The following is an 18,443-nucleotide window of genomic DNA, read 5'->3' on the forward strand; positions in this document are numbered from 1 at the left end:
GGGAGAATAAAACGGCAGCAGCAGGCATTAGTGATTTATTAGAACCCTACTAATTAGTAATGTGTTCTATATCTATTCTCTATCTACTTCTTCCCACACGGTTCCTAAACAATAACTGATGATTTGCAAGAATGCATTCTGAAAAATATCCAAAGCTAATAAATGAAGTAATAGCCCCAGTTACCAAGTACATTTTCACTTGTCCCCAGAGTGCTTGGTGCTTTAAGGTATACATGCAAATGAGTGCTCAAGAGCTTTGGTTACATGCTGCTATATTTACAAGAGCGTCCTACAAATCAATTATTCAAACATCAGAGATATCCGTGCTGTCATTGTTCCTCACATGTTTGTGCTCTGGCTGTCCTAGTAGAGTGGATTAATATGAAAGGCTTTCACATGGACAGTTATGGAGAGTGGCCATAGAGGTATAAACAGGATGGATGGCCTTTAAACCTGTAAATATAACCACATCATCCATCATATGTTAACAAATGTGTGTGTGTGTGTGTGTGTGTGTGTGTATGTGTCAGCGTGTGTCACTGACTGTACACACACACACACACACACACATCACCATCCTCTACTCTCAAACCGCCCTGACTGAGGGGAGCCTTTTATGTTCTTTAAATCTTTTAAAATAAGCTGACAGAACCTCAGTAGCAAATCAAAGTTTCAAAACCCTCCCTCCTCCGCGTGGTTACATCAAAAACGATTTATGTTCAAAAGGCTGAACTCCGTGCTGCGTTCGAAACAAGTGACAGAATATCTGAGTCCCAGACTGGCTTCCCAAGGATAACAGGCAGTAACCAGCACAGGAGACTGTCCGTTCTACCCATTCAGAGTGAACTAGTGCCCTACGAGGACCCATGCCTACTGTGGCAATTACAGCCCACAACCCAGAGGAGCAGAGTGGATAGCATGACCTGGCCAGCCTGTCCCCTACAATTACAGCCCAGAACCCAGAGGAGCAGAGTGGATAGCATGACCTGGCCAGCCTGTCCCCTACAATTACAGGGCTGCATTGAGGTAGTAGGGTGGCACCACTCTGTCGTCTGCACTCTGCAATGAGAGTCTAGCTGCTGAGCTGGGTGGGCACTGACATCAGATCACAGTGTCCTGGGATGCTACTTACAAACATTCCACCGGCCGCTACCTCTCCCTGACCTCCTCCTCCTTCACCTTGTTGTTTCTGCTGCTGTCGTTCACAGGGTCTGGCTGCAGCTAGCCCTCCCTCATCTCATCCTATACTCTGCCTGGTCCAGGGCTATGTCAGAATCACACAGCCACGCCACATGTGCACCTGTGCTACACCATCATGTTGTGACAACTGACAATTGGTGTGCCTTGTGCTTGCCTTTCACTATTTCCCATGAGATGTCCTTTCCAAATATACCCAGATATGTTAAGCATTAGAGCAGGACTACAAGCAGTGTAATTAACCAACCTTGGTGAATTAAACTCACCCAGCTCTCCAGCGGCATTGCGTCCACCCACGGCGTAGAGGTGTCCCTTGAGAGCGCTGAGGTGGAAGAAGGTGCGTTTCTCGTTAAGGCACGCCACCTGCATCCACTTGTTGTAGCGCGGGTCGTAACGGAACACCGTGTCCACCGCCGTCTTGCCTTTGGTGTCATAGTTGCTCTGGCCTCCCACCACGTAGAGGAAGTTGCCGATGACGGCGATGCCATGCTGGTAGCGTGGGGCGTCCATGGGCGCCAGCGCCTTCCACTCGTGGGCCTTCTCGTCAAACAGACGCAGCTCCTTACTGACCACCAGCTGCTGGCGCAGGACGCCGCCCAGGGTGACCAGGTGACCGCTGTCTGAGCGGATGGCCGTCCTCTCTGACTGCATGACCGGCTGCATATAGGGCATCATCTGGTAGTTGCTGGCCTCCAGGAGAAGGTTGACGCAGGTGTTGTCTGTGCGCATAAAGTCTACAGTCTGCACGTGGTTGATGAGCTCCTGGGGGTTCATGAGGGGGAAGCGGATGTTCTTCATGAGCTTGGGGGCGTGGTCCATGCGTCCGTCCTCATAGCGGAGCCAGCGGCACGCGGCCTTGAACAGGTCCAGCTCGCTGCAGTGCTTCAGACTGTTACTGGACAGAACAAAGGCCAGCCGCTCAAAGGGCAGCTTGACAAAGTCCCCCGTGCCCAGCAGCGAGGGAAAGTTCTTGAGGATGAAGTTGTTGACGTATTTGTCCACCTCCGTGAGGTTGTATGTGTTAGCGATGCGCCCCACCTCCACACAGTTATCCAGGGACACCTGCAGCCAAGGAGAGAGGGGAAGCAGTGAGAAGCAACCACTCTCAGTCACACCACACACAAACAACACATTTTACACAGTGCTTTTACCGCAGGCCAAATCTAGATATTAAAGTAGGCAGTAGAGTACAGTAGTCAGATATCTTAAGCTGCTGAGTATAATCCCCCTGGCTGGTTCTGGAGGGCTGAGCAGGCTATACGAGCAGGCTATACGAGCAGGCTATACGAGCAGGCTATACGAGCAGGCTATAAGATCAGGTAGGATGAGCAGGCAGTGTTAGGCTCCTTACCCCAGATATGAGAAAGACCTTGCAGAAGTCGAGCACAGGGAGGATTTGGAGGAAGCTGGCTGCCTCCAGTGTGTCCTGCAGGTTCTCCATGTTGAGAGACAGCTTGGCCGTGTAGATGAAGTCTATGATCTTCTTCAGGCCTATTCGGTTGACACCATGAAGCTTGATGCACATCAAATCCTGTTCCTTCATTCCACCTGCGTGATGAGGAGAGAGAGAGAGCGAGAGAGAGAGAGACAGAGAGAGATAGAGAGAGAGACAGAGAGAGAGAGACACACAGACAGAGACAGACAGAGAGAGAAACAGAGAGACAGGAGAAAAACACAAGGAGCATATTATACAAGGCACCAGTCAGAGAAAAACAGAATAGCATCACCTATGAGCTCTGCCTTTGACAGTCAAGGCTAACCGAAGGAACAGACGCCATTCCACCGAGCTTTCATACATCTACCATTATGGCTGCATGTAAATGAAATGTATTCACCAAAGCCTGGAGACCGTTGTATAATTCACCCAGAGAGGGCTGTGGGTCGCAGTGAAAAGCCTTTGCTCAGCATCGCAGCAGCATACTCCCCTCCTTATTACGGGCTTAAACAGTGACTCACTTCCCTCTTAGCACATCTATTTCAGCTCAACAACACTTCTGAACCTCTCAGATAGGCTGCATACTTGTCAAATATCTGCTGAACCACTTACAGGTATTGAGGCTGTCCTCTTTTGGCTGTTAAGAAGAGGACATTCGACATTGCCTAACTCTTGAGGAATAACTGCATCTATCTCAGTCATTTCTATTTGCGTCATCAGTGAGGAACTTACTAAGCTACAACAAGAAGAAAGAAAGAAAAACAGAAATACATTACGGAAAGAAAAATACACATGCTGAATATTGTTGCTGATCACAGAAATGATTTCCCAGGCATTGTACAATAACATAAATAACATTTCTAAACAACCTCAGTGTTGAATGCAATTTTTGCATTGTCTTGTGAAAAGGCTTATTATTTTTCTAAAAGCACAAGGCAAATCGAAACTTTAACCCCTGGGGAAAAGGTCCCACATCTAATTCAAGGTAAGGTACACTATATACATTGCATTCGGAAAGTACTCAGACCCCTTGACTTTTTCCACATTTTGTTACGTTACAGCCTTATTCAAAAATGGATTAAATTGTTTTTGTCCTCGGTTGCAACACTCACTACCGAGTTCCAAACTGCCTCTGGAAGCAACGTCAGCACAAGAACTGTTCGTCGGGAACTTAATGAAATGGGTTTCCTTGGCCGAGCAGCCTCACACATGCCTAAGATCACCATGTGCAATGCCAAGCGTCGGCTGGAGTGGTGTAAAGCTTGCCGCCATTGGACTCTGGAGCAGTGGAAACGTGTTCTCTGGAGTGATGAATCACGCATCACCATCTGGCAGTCCGACGGACGAATCTGGGTTTGGCGGATGCCAGAAGAACGCTACCTGCCGAATGCATAGTGCCAACTGTAAAGTTTGGTGGAGGAGGAATAATGGTCTGGGGCTGTTTTTCATGGTTCGGGCTAGGCCCCTTTGTTCCAGTGAAGGGAAATCGTAACACTACAACATACAATTACATTCTAGATGATTCTGTGCTCCAACTTTGTGGCAAAAGTTTGGGGAAGGCCCTCTCCTGTTTCAGCATGACAATGCCCCCGTGCACAAAGCGAGGTCCATACAGAAATGGTTTGTTGAGATCGATGTGGAAGAACTTGACTGGCCTGCACAGAGCCCTGACCTCAACCCCATTGAACACCTTTGGGCTGAATTGGAACGCCGACTGCAAGCCAGGCCTAATTGCCCAACATAAGTGCCCGACCTCACTAATGCTGTTGTGGCTGAATCGAAGCAAGTCCCCGCAGCAATGTTCCAACATCTAGTGGAAAGCCTTCCCAGAAGAGTGTAGGCTGTTATAGCAGCAAAGGGGGGACCAACTCATATTAATGCCCATGGTTTTGGAATGAGATGTTCGAGCTGGTGTCCAGATACTTTTGGTCATGTAGTGTAGCTTGTCAGATTGTAGAGATGACAGGGGAAGTAAAAAGCAGCATCTCAAACCCTGGAGGATTCACGCTGTGCTTAAAGGAAAAGAGCACTTTGGGAGAAGCCTCTTTCAGGGAGATTGACACAATAATTTCCATCTACCAGGCAGGAGAACCAAGACAGAGACCAACAACGCCCTTCTGATTAGCCATGGCTGGCTCAAACACACACACACACACTGCTTCCATCAGAAGGCGATTTACGCAACAACCAGACAACACAATGCTAACAGCCCCAGAGTACAGATTGAATGATGGACGCGTGACAAACAGGCTAATCCTCTGATCACTCAGTCTGTTAATCAACATTAAACACAATATGCAGTCGTCCCATCCTGTGCTTGCTGCTGCTGCGAGAGAGAGAGAGAGACATAATGTCTTACCTGTGAACATGGCTTTGAAGTAGTCGCTGGAGGAGGCCATCATTGCGCGGTGCACTGGAAAGGCTTCGTCTCCGTCCCCCGCCACCAGTGTGACATCACACAGTAATCCCTCTATCCTCAGCTGGTCAAATCCCTGGGATGGAGGGAGGGAGAGACAGGAGAGACCAGCCTGTTAGAGAGCTGCTCTGTGTACTGTGGAGAGACCCTGTCTGTCCTGAACCATGGCCTCATTCCAGAGGGGCTCAACCTGCTCTCTATAGCCCTGCCCAGACCTGGACACCGAGACTGGATTATCCTAACTCAATCACTACATAACAGCACTACCGGTTCTTGACAACCTTCCTGCAAATAAACAATGTATATCCCTAAAGTAATTATTTGTCTACCTTCACACAGAAAATGTTACAGTAAGTTTTTTATTTCATATTCTGATTTAATGTAAATTCCTTCAAGGAAAATATTTTTTGGGGGTAAAACCAGCCAAATACATCTTAAATGAATATGCCACAGAACTATACTGCTCACCTGGCTTAATAGCAATATGTAGCAATGATATTATTTTCTACTGGTCAAATTGATTGTTTCTAGACGGCTCCCTTGACATTCCGAATACAAAGTCATTACTCCAACAACATTCTTTTTAACCTTTTTATGTTCAGGAAAAACTGATGTCGATGTTAGCTAAATAGGACAATTATGGTGTTATCAAGCCCAGTGCTCAGTCACAGACTGAGGTCCCTATAAAGAACACAGTGGAGTCTAAACGCGGCCACATGCTTCCCATCCGAAACAGTTCGGAACAGTTTGTGTATATATTATGACGACATTTTGTGACGTTTTTGTTCATTTTGGTCTTCGGCAAGGGTTTTTTAGGCTGTTCGTGCACACATTTTTGTAATGTCAGTTGAGTTGAATCAACAAATCACAGCACATATTGATGGGTACACCTCCTGCTTTTACTTCCTGCTTTGCGCCTATGGGAACGCTGTATCGCATTAGTGGAAACCAAGACTGTTCTAAGGGCAAGTCTGTCGGTTTTGACTAGCAGAAGTGACTTTTCGTAGCAGGTTAGGAAAACTTACGTGGCAGGTTAGAAGAATAAGGTTAAGGTTAGCTAAAATTGTCCCCGACGTGACTCAAACATATCTAGCTACAACCAGGCCTGCCCTGAGAACAGTCTTGGTTTTCACTAATGTGATGCTGCTATGGGTACACTTGCAATGGCCGCCAGTCCACCCATTATGCTATCATTGACGAATGGGGACGCTCGTTCTATTCATTCTATTTCTATGGCAGCACATGCGTTCAGGAGCGGAGGATAGGAGAACATTTGCTATTACCATCATCCAAAAGTCCATGACCATCACAACCCTACTTGCAGCAATGACAGAGACAGTGTTAATATGATTAAGTGGCATCCCATATAAGCATTGTGCTGAATCACACGTACACACCCACCCTGTGCTGTGTTCCTGACACCTTTTCAACACGATAATACACTCTTCAACAGCTAAAAGGCTATTACACTGTCGAAGGGAAACCTATGAAGCACTCTGTCTAACTAACAACATCTCCACACTTCAACACAACACACCTCCGTCATAGTGACAGGTTGTGGAGTACACACAGTGTGGACAGGTCATTGACGAGTCCAACAGCTTTCTGCCATCTCCTGCCTGGCCTGGGGGCCCCTCTCTCTGTGACGACCTTCACGTGTGGACAGAGACTGGCATGGGCAAGGCAGGCCAGGGAGCCTGACTCACTGAATGACTCACTCACTCACTGACTGATACTGATGCTTCATTCCACGGCTGGAGCCCAACACGCTGAGCCACTGTCTGTCTACACTGCAGGGGTCACAACCATGTCTCTGTCTTACCCTTCCAGCTAGTTACTGTATATAAGTAATATAATGGAGTTCTTCTCCAATGAAATTGTCATCACGTTTTCTTTGTGTCTTCTCATATGCAGAAGACATCTCGTTCTATGCGTGCGATGAAAAAAGTAGGCCATTTCAACTAGAGGGAACAACAGTCATTTCCATTATTTCAATCCAACTTTTCATGAATGATATCACTTTGACAACTCATTGCAAAGAGCATAACAGACCGTTTTCAATGTCTTAGAACATAATTCCCTTTGAGTCAATGGAATCATTTACTGATCATTCTCCTTATCAAATGCAGTGAATGGGTTTGAAAGTCTTATATATCCTAACCAGCTTGCACACACAACCCTGATTTATTTATGTGCTTTGACCCTCCACGCGCATTGCATCCTGACTTCAGATGTGCCAGTGATTAGAGTGGGTGAGTCGTGTTGTTAGCGTGGGTGTGATTGTTATAATTATTAAAAGGTGACGCGTTCATTGTGTTGTGAAAAACTCATTATATATTTTTTCTAGGACTGACCCAATTTAGTCGACTGGTCAATTGTTTGGTTGATAAGCTGTTTGTCGACCGAGATTTCTTCAGTCAAGTTTTTTTGTTTTTCATGGTGCACAAGACACCTGTCGCACCTGATTCGCGCCTGTCTCAGTGGACTGATCAGTCCATCACTCTAAGACATATGATACTGAAATTGTATATGGTTATATTATGTAATAAATAATGGTGCAACATTACCCCAACCAGAAGCCATGGATTACTGGCAACATCCGCACTGAGCTAAAGGGTAGAGCTGCCGATTTCAAGGAGCGGGACTCTAACCCGGACGCTTATAAGAAATTCCGCTATGCCCTCCGACAAACCATCAAACAGGCAAAGAGTCAATACAGGACTAAGATTGAATCGTACTACACCGGCTCTGACGCTCGTCGGATGTGGTAGGGCTTGAAAACTATTACAGACTACAAAGGGAAGCACAGCTGCGAGCTGCCCAGTGACACAAGCCTACCAGATGAGCTAAATCACTTCTATGCTCGCATCGAGGCAAGCAGCACTGAAGCATGCATGAGAGCATCAGCTGTTCCGGATGACTATGTGATCACGCTCTCCGTAGCCGATGTGAGTAAGACTTTTAAGCAGGTCAACATTCACAAGGCCACAGGGCCAGATGGATTACCAGGACATGTACTCAGAGTATGTGCTGACCAACTGGCAAGTGTCGTCACTGACATTTTCAACATGTCCCTGATTGAGTCTGTAATACCAACATGTTTCAAGCAGACCACCATAGTCCCTGTGCCCAAGAACACTAAGATAACCTGCCTAAATGACTACCGACCCGTAGCACTCACATGCTTTGAAAGGCTGGTTATGGCTCACATCAACATCATTATCCCAGAAACCCTAGACCCACTCCAATTTGCATACCGCCCCAACAGATCCACAGATGATGCAATCTCTATTGCACTCCACACTGCCCTTTTCCACCTGGACAAGAGGAACACCTACGTGAGAATGCTATTCATTGACTACAGCTCAGCGTTCAACACCATAGCGCCCTCAAAGCTCATCACTAAGCTAAGGACCCTGGGACTAAACACCTCCCTCTGCAACTGGATCCTGGACTTCCTGATGGGCCGCCCCCAGGGTGGTAAGGGTAGGTAACAACTCATCTGCCACGCTGATCCTCAACACGGGGGCCCCTCAGGGGTGCGTGCTCAGTCCCCTCCTGTACTCCCTGTTCACCCATGACTGCATGGCCAGGCACGACTCCAACGCCATCATTAAGTTTGCCGACGACACAACAGTGGTAGGCCTGATCACCGACAACGATGAGACAGCGTATACGGAGGAGGTCAGAGACCTGGCCATGTGGTGCCAAGATAACAACCTCTCCCTCAACGTGATCAAGACAAAGGAGATGATTGTGGACTACAGGAACAAAAAGAGGACTGAGCACGCCCCCATTCTCATCGACGGGGCTGTAGTGGAACAGGTTGAGAGCTTCAAGTTCCTTGGTGTCTATATCACCAACAAACTATCATGGTCCAAACACACCAAGACAGTCGTGAAGAGGGCACGACAAAGCCTATTCCCCCTCAGGAGACTGAAAAGATTTGGCATGGTTCATCAGATCCTCAAAAAGTTATACAGCTGCACCATCGAGAGCATCCTGACTGGTTGCCTCACCGCCTGGTATGGCAACTGCTTGGCCTCCAACCGCAAGACACTACAGAGGGTAGTGCGTATGGCCCAGTACATCACTGGGGCCAAGCTTCCTGCCATCCAGGACCTCTATACCAGAGGAAGGCCCTAAAAATTATCAAAGACTCCAGCCACCCTAGTCATAGACTGTTCTCTCTGCTACCGCACAGCAAGCGGTACCGGAGCGCCAAGTCTAGGTCCAAAAGGCTTCTTAACAGCTTCTACCCCCAAGCCATAAGACTCCTGAACAGCTACCCAGACTATTTGCATTCTCTGTACCGGTACCCCCTGTATATAGCCTCCCTACTGTTAACTTATTTTACTGCTGCTCTTTAATTATTTGCTATTTTTTACTTATCTACTTTTTACTTAACACCTTTTTTCCCCCCCTTAAAAACTACATTGTTGGTTAAGGGCATGTAAGTAAGCATTTCACTGTAATGTCTACACCTGTTGTATTCGGCGCATGTGGCAAATAACATTTTATTTTATTTGATATACACTACCAGTCAAAAGTTTTAGAGCACCTACTCATTCAAGGGTTTTTCTATATTTTTACTATTTTCTACATTGTAGAATAATAGTGAAAACATTCTACAATGTAGAAAATAGTAAAAAATAAAGAAAAACCCTTGAATGAGTAGGTGTTCGAAAACTTTTGACCGGTAGTGTATATCTACAGAAATAAGACAGATCTTGCTTCTGTTGCCTGTTTGAGTGTTTGTTTAATAGCCTACTGACTCCGTGAGCACCAAGCCTCATGCAACGACAAAATGTCGGATAAAGCAATTTCACAGATTTGGCTGTTTTTAATCTTTGCTATGCTGTAATAAAGGTTTACAATTTTTTTCGTTACAACTGACTGTTTTTTTTCTTTTTTTTTCTTTTTAGGGGTAGATCAGCTTTAATATTTCAGATAGATAGTAACTTCCATCAATGTAATTGTCTGCATCACTTCCAATCCCCCATATGTTATTTTTCTTGCAAATATATATATACACACATACATACATACATACATACATACATACAGTGGGGAGAACAAGTATTTGATACACTGCCGATTTTGCAGGTTTTCCTACTTACAAAGCATGTAGAGGTCTGTAATTCTTATCATAGGTACACTTCAACTGTGAGAGACGGACAAAATCCAGAAAATCACATTGTATGATTTTTAAGTAATTAATTTGTATTTTATTGCATGACATAAGTATTTGATCACCTACCAACCAGTAAGAATTCCGGCTCTCACAGACCTGTTCGTTTTTCTTTAAGAAGCCCTCCTGTTCTCCACTCATTACCTGTATTAACTGCACCTATTTGAACTGGTTACCTGTATAAAACACACCTGTCCACACACTCAATTAAACAGACTCCAACCTCTCCACAATGGCCAAGACCAGAGAGCTGTGTAAGGACATCAGGGATAAAATTGTAGACCTGCACAAGGCTGGGATGGGCTACAGGACAATAGGCAAGCAGCTTGGTGAGAAGGCAACAACTGTTGGCGCAATTATTAGAAAATGGAAGAAGTTCAAGATGACGGTCAATCACCCTCGGTCTGGGGCTCCATGCAAGATCTCACCTCGTGGGGCATCAATGATCATGAGGAAGGTGAGGGATCAGCCCAGAACTACATGGCAGGACCTGGTCAATGACCTGAAGAGAGCTGGGACCACAGTCTCAAAGAAAACCATTCGTAACACACTACGCCGTCATGGATTAAAATCCTGCAGCGCACGCAAGGTCCCCCTGCTCAAGCCAGCGCATGTCCAGGCCCGTCTGAAGTTTGCCAATGACCATCTGGATGATTCAGAGGAGGAAAGGGAGAAGGTCATGTGGTCTGATGAGACAAAAATAGAGCTTTTTGGTCTAAACTCCACTCGCCGTGTTTGGAGGAAGAAGAAGGATGAGTTCAACCCCAAGAACACCATCCCAACCGTGAAGCATGGAGGTGGAAACATCATTATTTGGGGATGCTTTTCTGCAAAGGGGACAGGACGACTACACCATATTGAGGGGAGGATGGATGGGGCCATGTATCACGAGATCTTGGCCAACAACCTCCTTCCCTCAGTAAGAGCATTGAAGATGGGTCGTGGCTGGGTCTTCCAGCATGACAACGACCCGAAACACACAGCCAGGGCAACTAAGGAGTGGCTCCGTAAGAAGCATCTCAAGGTCCTGGAGTGGCCTAGCCAGTCTCCAGACCTGAACCCAATAGAAAATCTTTGGAGGGAGCTGAAAGTCCGTATTGCCCAGCGACAGCCCCAAAACCTGAAGGATCTGGAGAAGGTCTGTATGGAGGAGTGGGCTAAAATCCCTGCTGGTTGGAGGTTGGAGTCTGTTTGATTGAGTGTGTGGACAGGTGTCTTTTATACAGGTAACGAGTTCAAACAGGTGTAGTTAATACAGGTAATGAGTGGAGAACAGGAGGGCTTCTTAAAGAAAAACTAACAGGTCTGTGAGAGCCGGAATTCTTACTGGTTGGTAGGTGATCAAATACTTATGTCATGCAATAAAATACAAATTAATTACTTAAAAATCATACAATGTGATTTTCTGGATTTTTGTTTTAGATTCCGTCTCTCACAGTTGAAGTGTACCTATGATAAAAAGTACAGACCTCTACATGCTTTGTAAGTAGGAAAACCTGCAAAATCGGCAGTGTATCAAATACTTGTTCTCCCCACTGTATATATATATTATTTTTTTTCATACTGGCCCCCGTGGGAAACGAACCCACATCCCTGCCGGCCAAACCCTCCCCTAACTTGGACGACGCTGGACCAATTGTGCGCCGCCCATGGGTCTCCCGGTCTCGGCCGGCTGCGACAGAGCCTGGACTCGAACCAGGATCTCTAGTGGCACAGCTAGCACTGCGATGCAGTGCCTTAGACCACTGCGCCACTCGGGAGCATCCGGCCGCGACCGGGAGACCCATGGGCGGCGCACAATTGGCCCAGCGTCGTCCAAGGTAGGGGAGGGTTTGGCCGGCAGGGATGTGGGTTCGTTTCCCACGGGGGGCCAGTATGAAAAAAATATATATATCATAATAATAATAATACATGTATGCATATATATACACATACATACACACACATATATATATATATATATATATATATACATACATACATACATACATACATACATACATACATACATATCCTTTTAAAAATTATATTTCCCTTCATTACTTTCCAACCCCACCACCTCTTCCCCAATTGGAGTAAACTAGTGAACAACAACGCTTAGGCCTCTACTTCCAGCCCATACATACTATATACATTTTATGGACACAGTCAAATTCTACAATAATTATATTTGGTTTATTTTTACTCCTGAACTTCCTCCGATCATTTTCATGATGTCCATCTGGTTTGCTTCTATATGCCATATTTTTCTAACCGTGCTCTTTCACAAAAGCTCTCAACCTATAACCTATATACTTATTATGGAGTATGCTTAACATTAGTTATCTTTCCGTTATTAGTTGTTGTTAGTTGTTATTAGTCCCATTCTTCAGCTCCATTCAACACCATCCATATTGGATTTCTATTTGCCATATATATTTCAACTGTACTGTGATGTTTTACAAAAGTTCTGAACCTTTCTATTTTCATTGTTTCTACAGATTGTAAATTGAAAATAAACATTTTTGCTAAAAGTATTATTATATTATTGATCGATTGACTATGACTTTTCAGAGCACCCAGTAGCGCTATCTGCAGGGTTAGCTCCAGGTAAATATTGCAATCCTTTAGCCATTCCTGGACCTGTGTCCAAAAACAAGCTACAAATGGACAGTACCAAAACAAATGATCTAATGATTCTGTCTCTTCGCAGCAAAATCTGCAGAGCTGGGAAGATTGTATCCCCCATATAAATAACATTCTATTGGTAGCAATAATTTTATATAATCATTTAAATAGAAAAATTATAAGTTTTGAATCCGGCATCGTTTTGCGTATCAATTCATAAACACTATGCCATGGAATCGGTACGTCAAAAATCTCTTCCCATCTATTTTGCAATCTATATGGGACGGCTATGGTCCTTAAATGAAACTGGTATACTTTTTTATTTATCACAATTTTCTTTAACCAATTATATTCTTTAATGCAAGGCCGACAGACAAGTTCCTTACTTTTACCCCCTTCCACTTTCCTTTTCCATTTTTGCGGTAATGCTGCAATTATTTGGTTGTAATTTTGGGTAGAGCAGACATTTCCATATGTTTTTGTTAGCTGCATGTGCAACATACAGTGGGGAAAAAAAGTATTTAGTCAGCCACCAATTGTGCAAGTTCTCCCACTTAAAAAGATGAGAGAGGCCTGTAATTTTCATCATAGGTACACGTCAACTATGACAGACAAATTTAGATTTTTTTCTCTCCAGAAAATCACATTGTAGGATTTTTAATGAATTTATTTGCAAATTATGGTGGAAAATAAGTATTTGGTCACCTACAAACAAGCAAAATTTCTGGCTCTCACAGACCTGTAACTTCTTCTTTAAGAGGCTCCTCTGTCCTCCACTCGTTACCTGTATTAATGGCACCTGTTTGAACTTGTTATCAGTATAAAAGACACCTGTCCACAACCTCAAACAGTCACACTCCAAACTCCACTATGGCCAAGACCAAAGAGCTGTCAAAGGACACAAGAAACAAAATTGTAGACCTGCACCAGGCTGGGAAGACTGAATCTGCAATAGGTAAGCAGCTTGGTTTGAAGAAATCAACTGTGGGAGCAATTATTAGGAAATGGAAGACATACAAGACCACTGATAATCTCCCTCGATCTGGGGCTCCACGCAAGATCTCACCCCGTGGGGTCAAAATGATCACAAGAACTGTGAGCAAAAATCCCAGAACCACACGGGGGGACCTAGTGAATGACCTGCAGAGAGCTGGGACCAAAGTCTACCATCAGTAACACACTACGCCGCCATGGACTCAAATCCTGCAGTGCCAGACGTGTCCCCCTGCTTAAGCCAGTACATGTCCAGGCCCGTCTGAAGTTTGCTAGAGTGCATTTGGATGATCCAGAAGAGGATTGGGAGAATGTCATATGGTCAGATGAAACCAAAATAGAACTTTTTGGTAAAAACTCAACTCGTCGTGTTTGGAGGACAAAGAATGCTGAGTAGCATCCAAAGAACACCATACCTACTGTGAAGCATGGGGGTGGAAACATCATGCTTTGGGGCTGTTTTTCTGCAAAGGGACCAGGACGACTGATCCGTGTAAAAGAAAGAATGAATGGGGCCATGTATCGTGAGATTTTGAGTGAAAACCTCCTTCCATCAGCAAGGGCATTGAAGATGAAACGTGGCTGGGCATGACAATGATCCCAAACACACCGCCCGGGCAACGAAGGAGTTGCTTCGTAAGAAGCATTTCAAGGTCATGGAGTGGCCTAGCCAGTCTCCAGATCTCAACCCCATATAAAATCTTTGGAGGGAGTTGAAAGTCTGTGTTGCCCAGCGACAGCCCCAAAACATCACTGCTCTAGAGGAGATCTGCATGGAGGAATGGGCCAAAATACCAGCAACAGTGTGTGAAAACCTTGTGAAGACTTACAGAAAACGTTTGACCTGTGTCATTGCCAACAAAGGGTATATAACAAAGTATTGAGAAACTTTTGTTATTGACCAAATACTTATTTTCCACCATAATTTGCAAATAAATTCATAAATAATCCTACAATGTGATTTTCTGGAAAAAATTTCTCATTTTGTCTGTCATAGTTGACGTGTACCTATGATGAAAATTACAGGCCTCTCATCTTTTTAAGTGGGAGAACATGCACAATTGGTGGCTGACTAAATACTTTTTTCCCCCACTGTAACTCCACCAGTCCTACCGATAATATCATTTACATTACATTTTAGTCATTTAGCAGACGCTCTTATCCAGAGCGACTTACAGTTAGTGAGTGCATACATTTTTTTTCCATACTGGCCTCCCGTGGGAAACGAACCCACAACCATGGCGTTGCAAGCGCCATGCTCTACCAACTGAGAGTCGTCCTGTTCTTTCAACCAATCGATTGGTCGAAATGTTTTAACTTATTTTTCCATATATAGACAGACACACCCTATGTGTTTAAATAAAACCAACAACATATGCACTGAGCTTGTCTGATGCTTTAAGCACACTGTAAATAATTAAGACACACAAATGACTCAAGAAAGAGCCCGATGGTCACACTGTGTAAAATAAAATGACAGCGAGTGCCTGTGTGACTGGCACACGTTGTTTCGCTCTCCTCCTTACTGCAGCGAAAAGGCACCACATCACAGTAAGTGTTTATTGCGCTGTCCGTGCTGAAGCTGCCACATAATTTCATCCATTTAGTGTCTTACTTGTTTCTGACTGAAAAGTTCTGTTACCGAAATCCCTAATTTGTTTAGGAAAAACATTTCCTATTCCCTCAACCCTTGCTCTCTTTACGTGAAACATGTACGCATTTCATCGCATGTGACCAATAGGGCCGGACCTATAGCCTATCCTAATCACATTAATAAATTGGTTGTATCAAACTCAGAACACCTTAATGTCGACAGCAAAATGGATGCAGAGGACGTGAAAAAGAAACTCGAAACGGGCAAATGTTTACTGGTTTCTCAGGAGGGAAAGGGGAAGTCAGATCTGTGGAAGACATTTTACTTAGTTGTGGAAACTACTGGAGATCAACAAAAAGGAGGGTATTGGAGCAAGCGTTGCGTGAGTATTGGGTGTGCCAAATTATTGCCGTTAGATTACAATATTATACTTTTTTCTGACCATTTGGAACAGTGTAAACAATGATGATGACATTACTTATTATTATAATGATGATCATAATAATATTTGTAATAATAACAATAAGTAGGAGATCAAGAAAAAAGGAGAGTATATGAACCATCTCTCATTCTCTCTCCTGTAACCCTCCCTCCCATCCATTACTACTCACCTGAAGGACAACTGAGCTGTGTGTGTTGCTTGTGAAGAAGCGAGTGTTTCCTGTTTTGGAAGGCTGTAGGTGGGCAGAGACGCCCATGTCACCACACCCCAGCGACACTTTCATGTGAGGGTCGTCGTCCTCCACGAGGGATCTTCAGGGGAGGCAGAGAGAGAGAGGAAACGAGAGAGAGGATAAGAGAGAGAGAGGGAAAGAGACGTTTAGCTCACAATCATGCAGTACAAGCACAGATTTACATTAAAATCAACTTGAGTGTGTTTTGCATTCGGAAAGTATTCAGACCCCTTGACTTTTTCCACATTTTGTTACGTTACAGCCTTATTCTAAAATGGATTAAAAAATAAATAAATCTCAATACGATACCCCATAATGACAAAGCGAAATCACATTTTTAGAAATGTTTGCAAATGTTTTTATGTTTTTATTTTTTTATACGCTATTCAGACCCTTTGCTATGAGACTCGAAATTGAGCTTTCCATTGATCATCCTTGAGATGTCTCTACAACTTGATTTGAGTCCACCTGTGGTAAATTCAATTGATTGGACATGATTTGGAAAGGCACACACCTGTCTATATAAGGTACCACAGTTGACAGTGCATGTTAGAGCAAAAACCAAGTCATGAGATCGAAGGAATTGTCCGAAGAGCTCTGAGACAGGATGGTGTCGAGGCACAGATCTGGGGAAGGGTACAAAAAAATTTCTGCAGCATTGAAGGTCGCCAAGAACACAGTGGCCTCCATCATTCTTAAATGGAAGAAGCTTGGAACCACCAAGACTCTTCCTAGAGCTGGCCGCCCGGCCAAACGGAGCAATCGGGGGAGAAGGGCCTTGGTCAGGGAGATGACCAAGAACCCGATGGTCACTCTGACAGAGCTCAAGAGTTCCTCTGTGGAGATGGGAGAACCTTCCAGAAGGACAACCATCTCTGCAGCACTCCACCAAATCAGGCTTTTATGGTAGAGTGGCTCCTCAGTAAAAGGCAAAACAGCCCACTTGGAGTTTGCCAAAAGGCACCTATGCTGTGGGGATGTTTTTCAGCGGCAGGGAAGACGAGTCAGGATCGAGGGAAAGATGAACGGAGCAAAGTACAGAAAGATCCTTGATGAAAACCTGCTTCAGAGTGCTCAGGACCTCAGACTGGGGAGGAAGGTTCACCTTCGAACAGGACAGCGACCCTAAGCACACAGCCAAGACAACGCAGGAGTGGCTTCGGGACAAGTCTCTGAATGTCCTTGAGTGGACCAGCCAGAGCCCGGACTTGAACCCGATCAAACATCTCTGGAAAGACCAGAAAATAGCTGTGCAGTGACACTCCCCATCCAACCTGACAAAGCTTGAGAGGATCTACAGAGAAGAATGGGATAAACTCCCCAAGAAGACTCAAGGCTGTAATCGCTGCCAAAGGTGCTTCAACAAAGTACTGAGTAAAGGGTCTGAATACTTATGTAAATGTTATATTGCAGTTTTTATTTGTATACATTTGCAAACATTTCTAAAAACCGGTTTTTGCTTTGTCATTATGGGGTATTGTGTGTAGATTGATGAGAGAAAAAAAACAATTTAATCAATTTTAGAATAAGGCTGTAACATAACAAAATATGGAAAAAGTCAAGGGGTCTGAATACTTCCAAATGCATGATGAGAGAACCTTGAGATTTCCTGATGCAACATGTACAGCACAGAGGCTGAGGAAGGGGGTTTTAGGAAAAGGCTAATTAATACACAGCACCACAAGAAAAAGTGTTTCCTCTATATGCATTTAGCAGCGCAGCACCGCCTCTGCTAAATCCTGGCCACCGCCTCTGCTAAATCTCATTTTTGGGATGTTAAAACATTTTCAATGTAAACTTAAACGGCTAAAACCAGATAAATTATGTAGAAAATATAATGGAGCTATATATTTAAAAATAAGATCATATTTGAGAACTAACAACCACCAAAATAAACACCAGGTGGGTGTATTTAATTATCAGGTAGAACAGAAATAACCAGAAGGCTCCAGACGTCGTAGGGTTGAATACCCCTGCACTTTCCTATCATCATCATCTGAAATTTTTATCCTCCTTCTGTACCTCAGAAACCGCAATTACTATCCCATAGTTTCTGATGCCAGACGGCCTCGTCATGCTCTCATTGAGATTGTATGAGAATGACACGACTTGCTTTGGTTGGTGCCCCTGAGCCAATCATAATGGTGTGCTCAACTCCTCCGACACATTACGCTCCATCATCCGAACCTGATGAAGCAATACTTGTGCTCCATGCAACACACCGAAGCAACATCTTGTTAACTACAGAAACTTTAATTAGGCCTATAATTACTGGAGACTGACCAATGTTTCCACTGATTAGTAGGGCACAGCACCAAAACCATGAGGGTCATATT

At 44.5% G+C, this 18,443-nt stretch overlaps 1 protein-coding gene across 3 annotated transcripts in view; it reads right to left on the reverse strand.

Annotated features, from left to right (window-relative positions):
- The window catches only part of LOC311100175 (kelch-like protein 13), a 67,649-nt gene that overhangs the window by 15,098 nt on the left and 34,108 nt on the right, over nt 1-18,443 (reverse strand). For all 3 annotated transcript variants that reach the window (XM_084140980.1, XM_084140979.1, XM_084140978.1), the window contains 4 exons: nt 16,045-16,186; nt 4,992-5,124; nt 2,549-2,745; nt 1,464-2,259 (listed from right to left, as the gene is read on the reverse strand). In XM_084140980.1, the coding sequence (XP_083997106.1) occupies nt 1,464-2,259; nt 2,549-2,745; nt 4,992-5,124; nt 16,045-16,158 (1,240 nt within the window). In that variant the 5' untranslated portion in view covers nt 16,159-16,186. The remainder of the gene's footprint in view (nt 1-1,463; nt 2,260-2,548; nt 2,746-4,991; nt 5,125-16,044; nt 16,187-18,443) is intronic.

This window comes from Coregonus lavaretus (assembly GCF_964263955.1).
Source record: "Coregonus lavaretus genome assembly, chromosome: 24".
Taxonomy (NCBI): Eukaryota; Metazoa; Chordata; class Actinopteri; order Salmoniformes; family Salmonidae; genus Coregonus; species Coregonus lavaretus.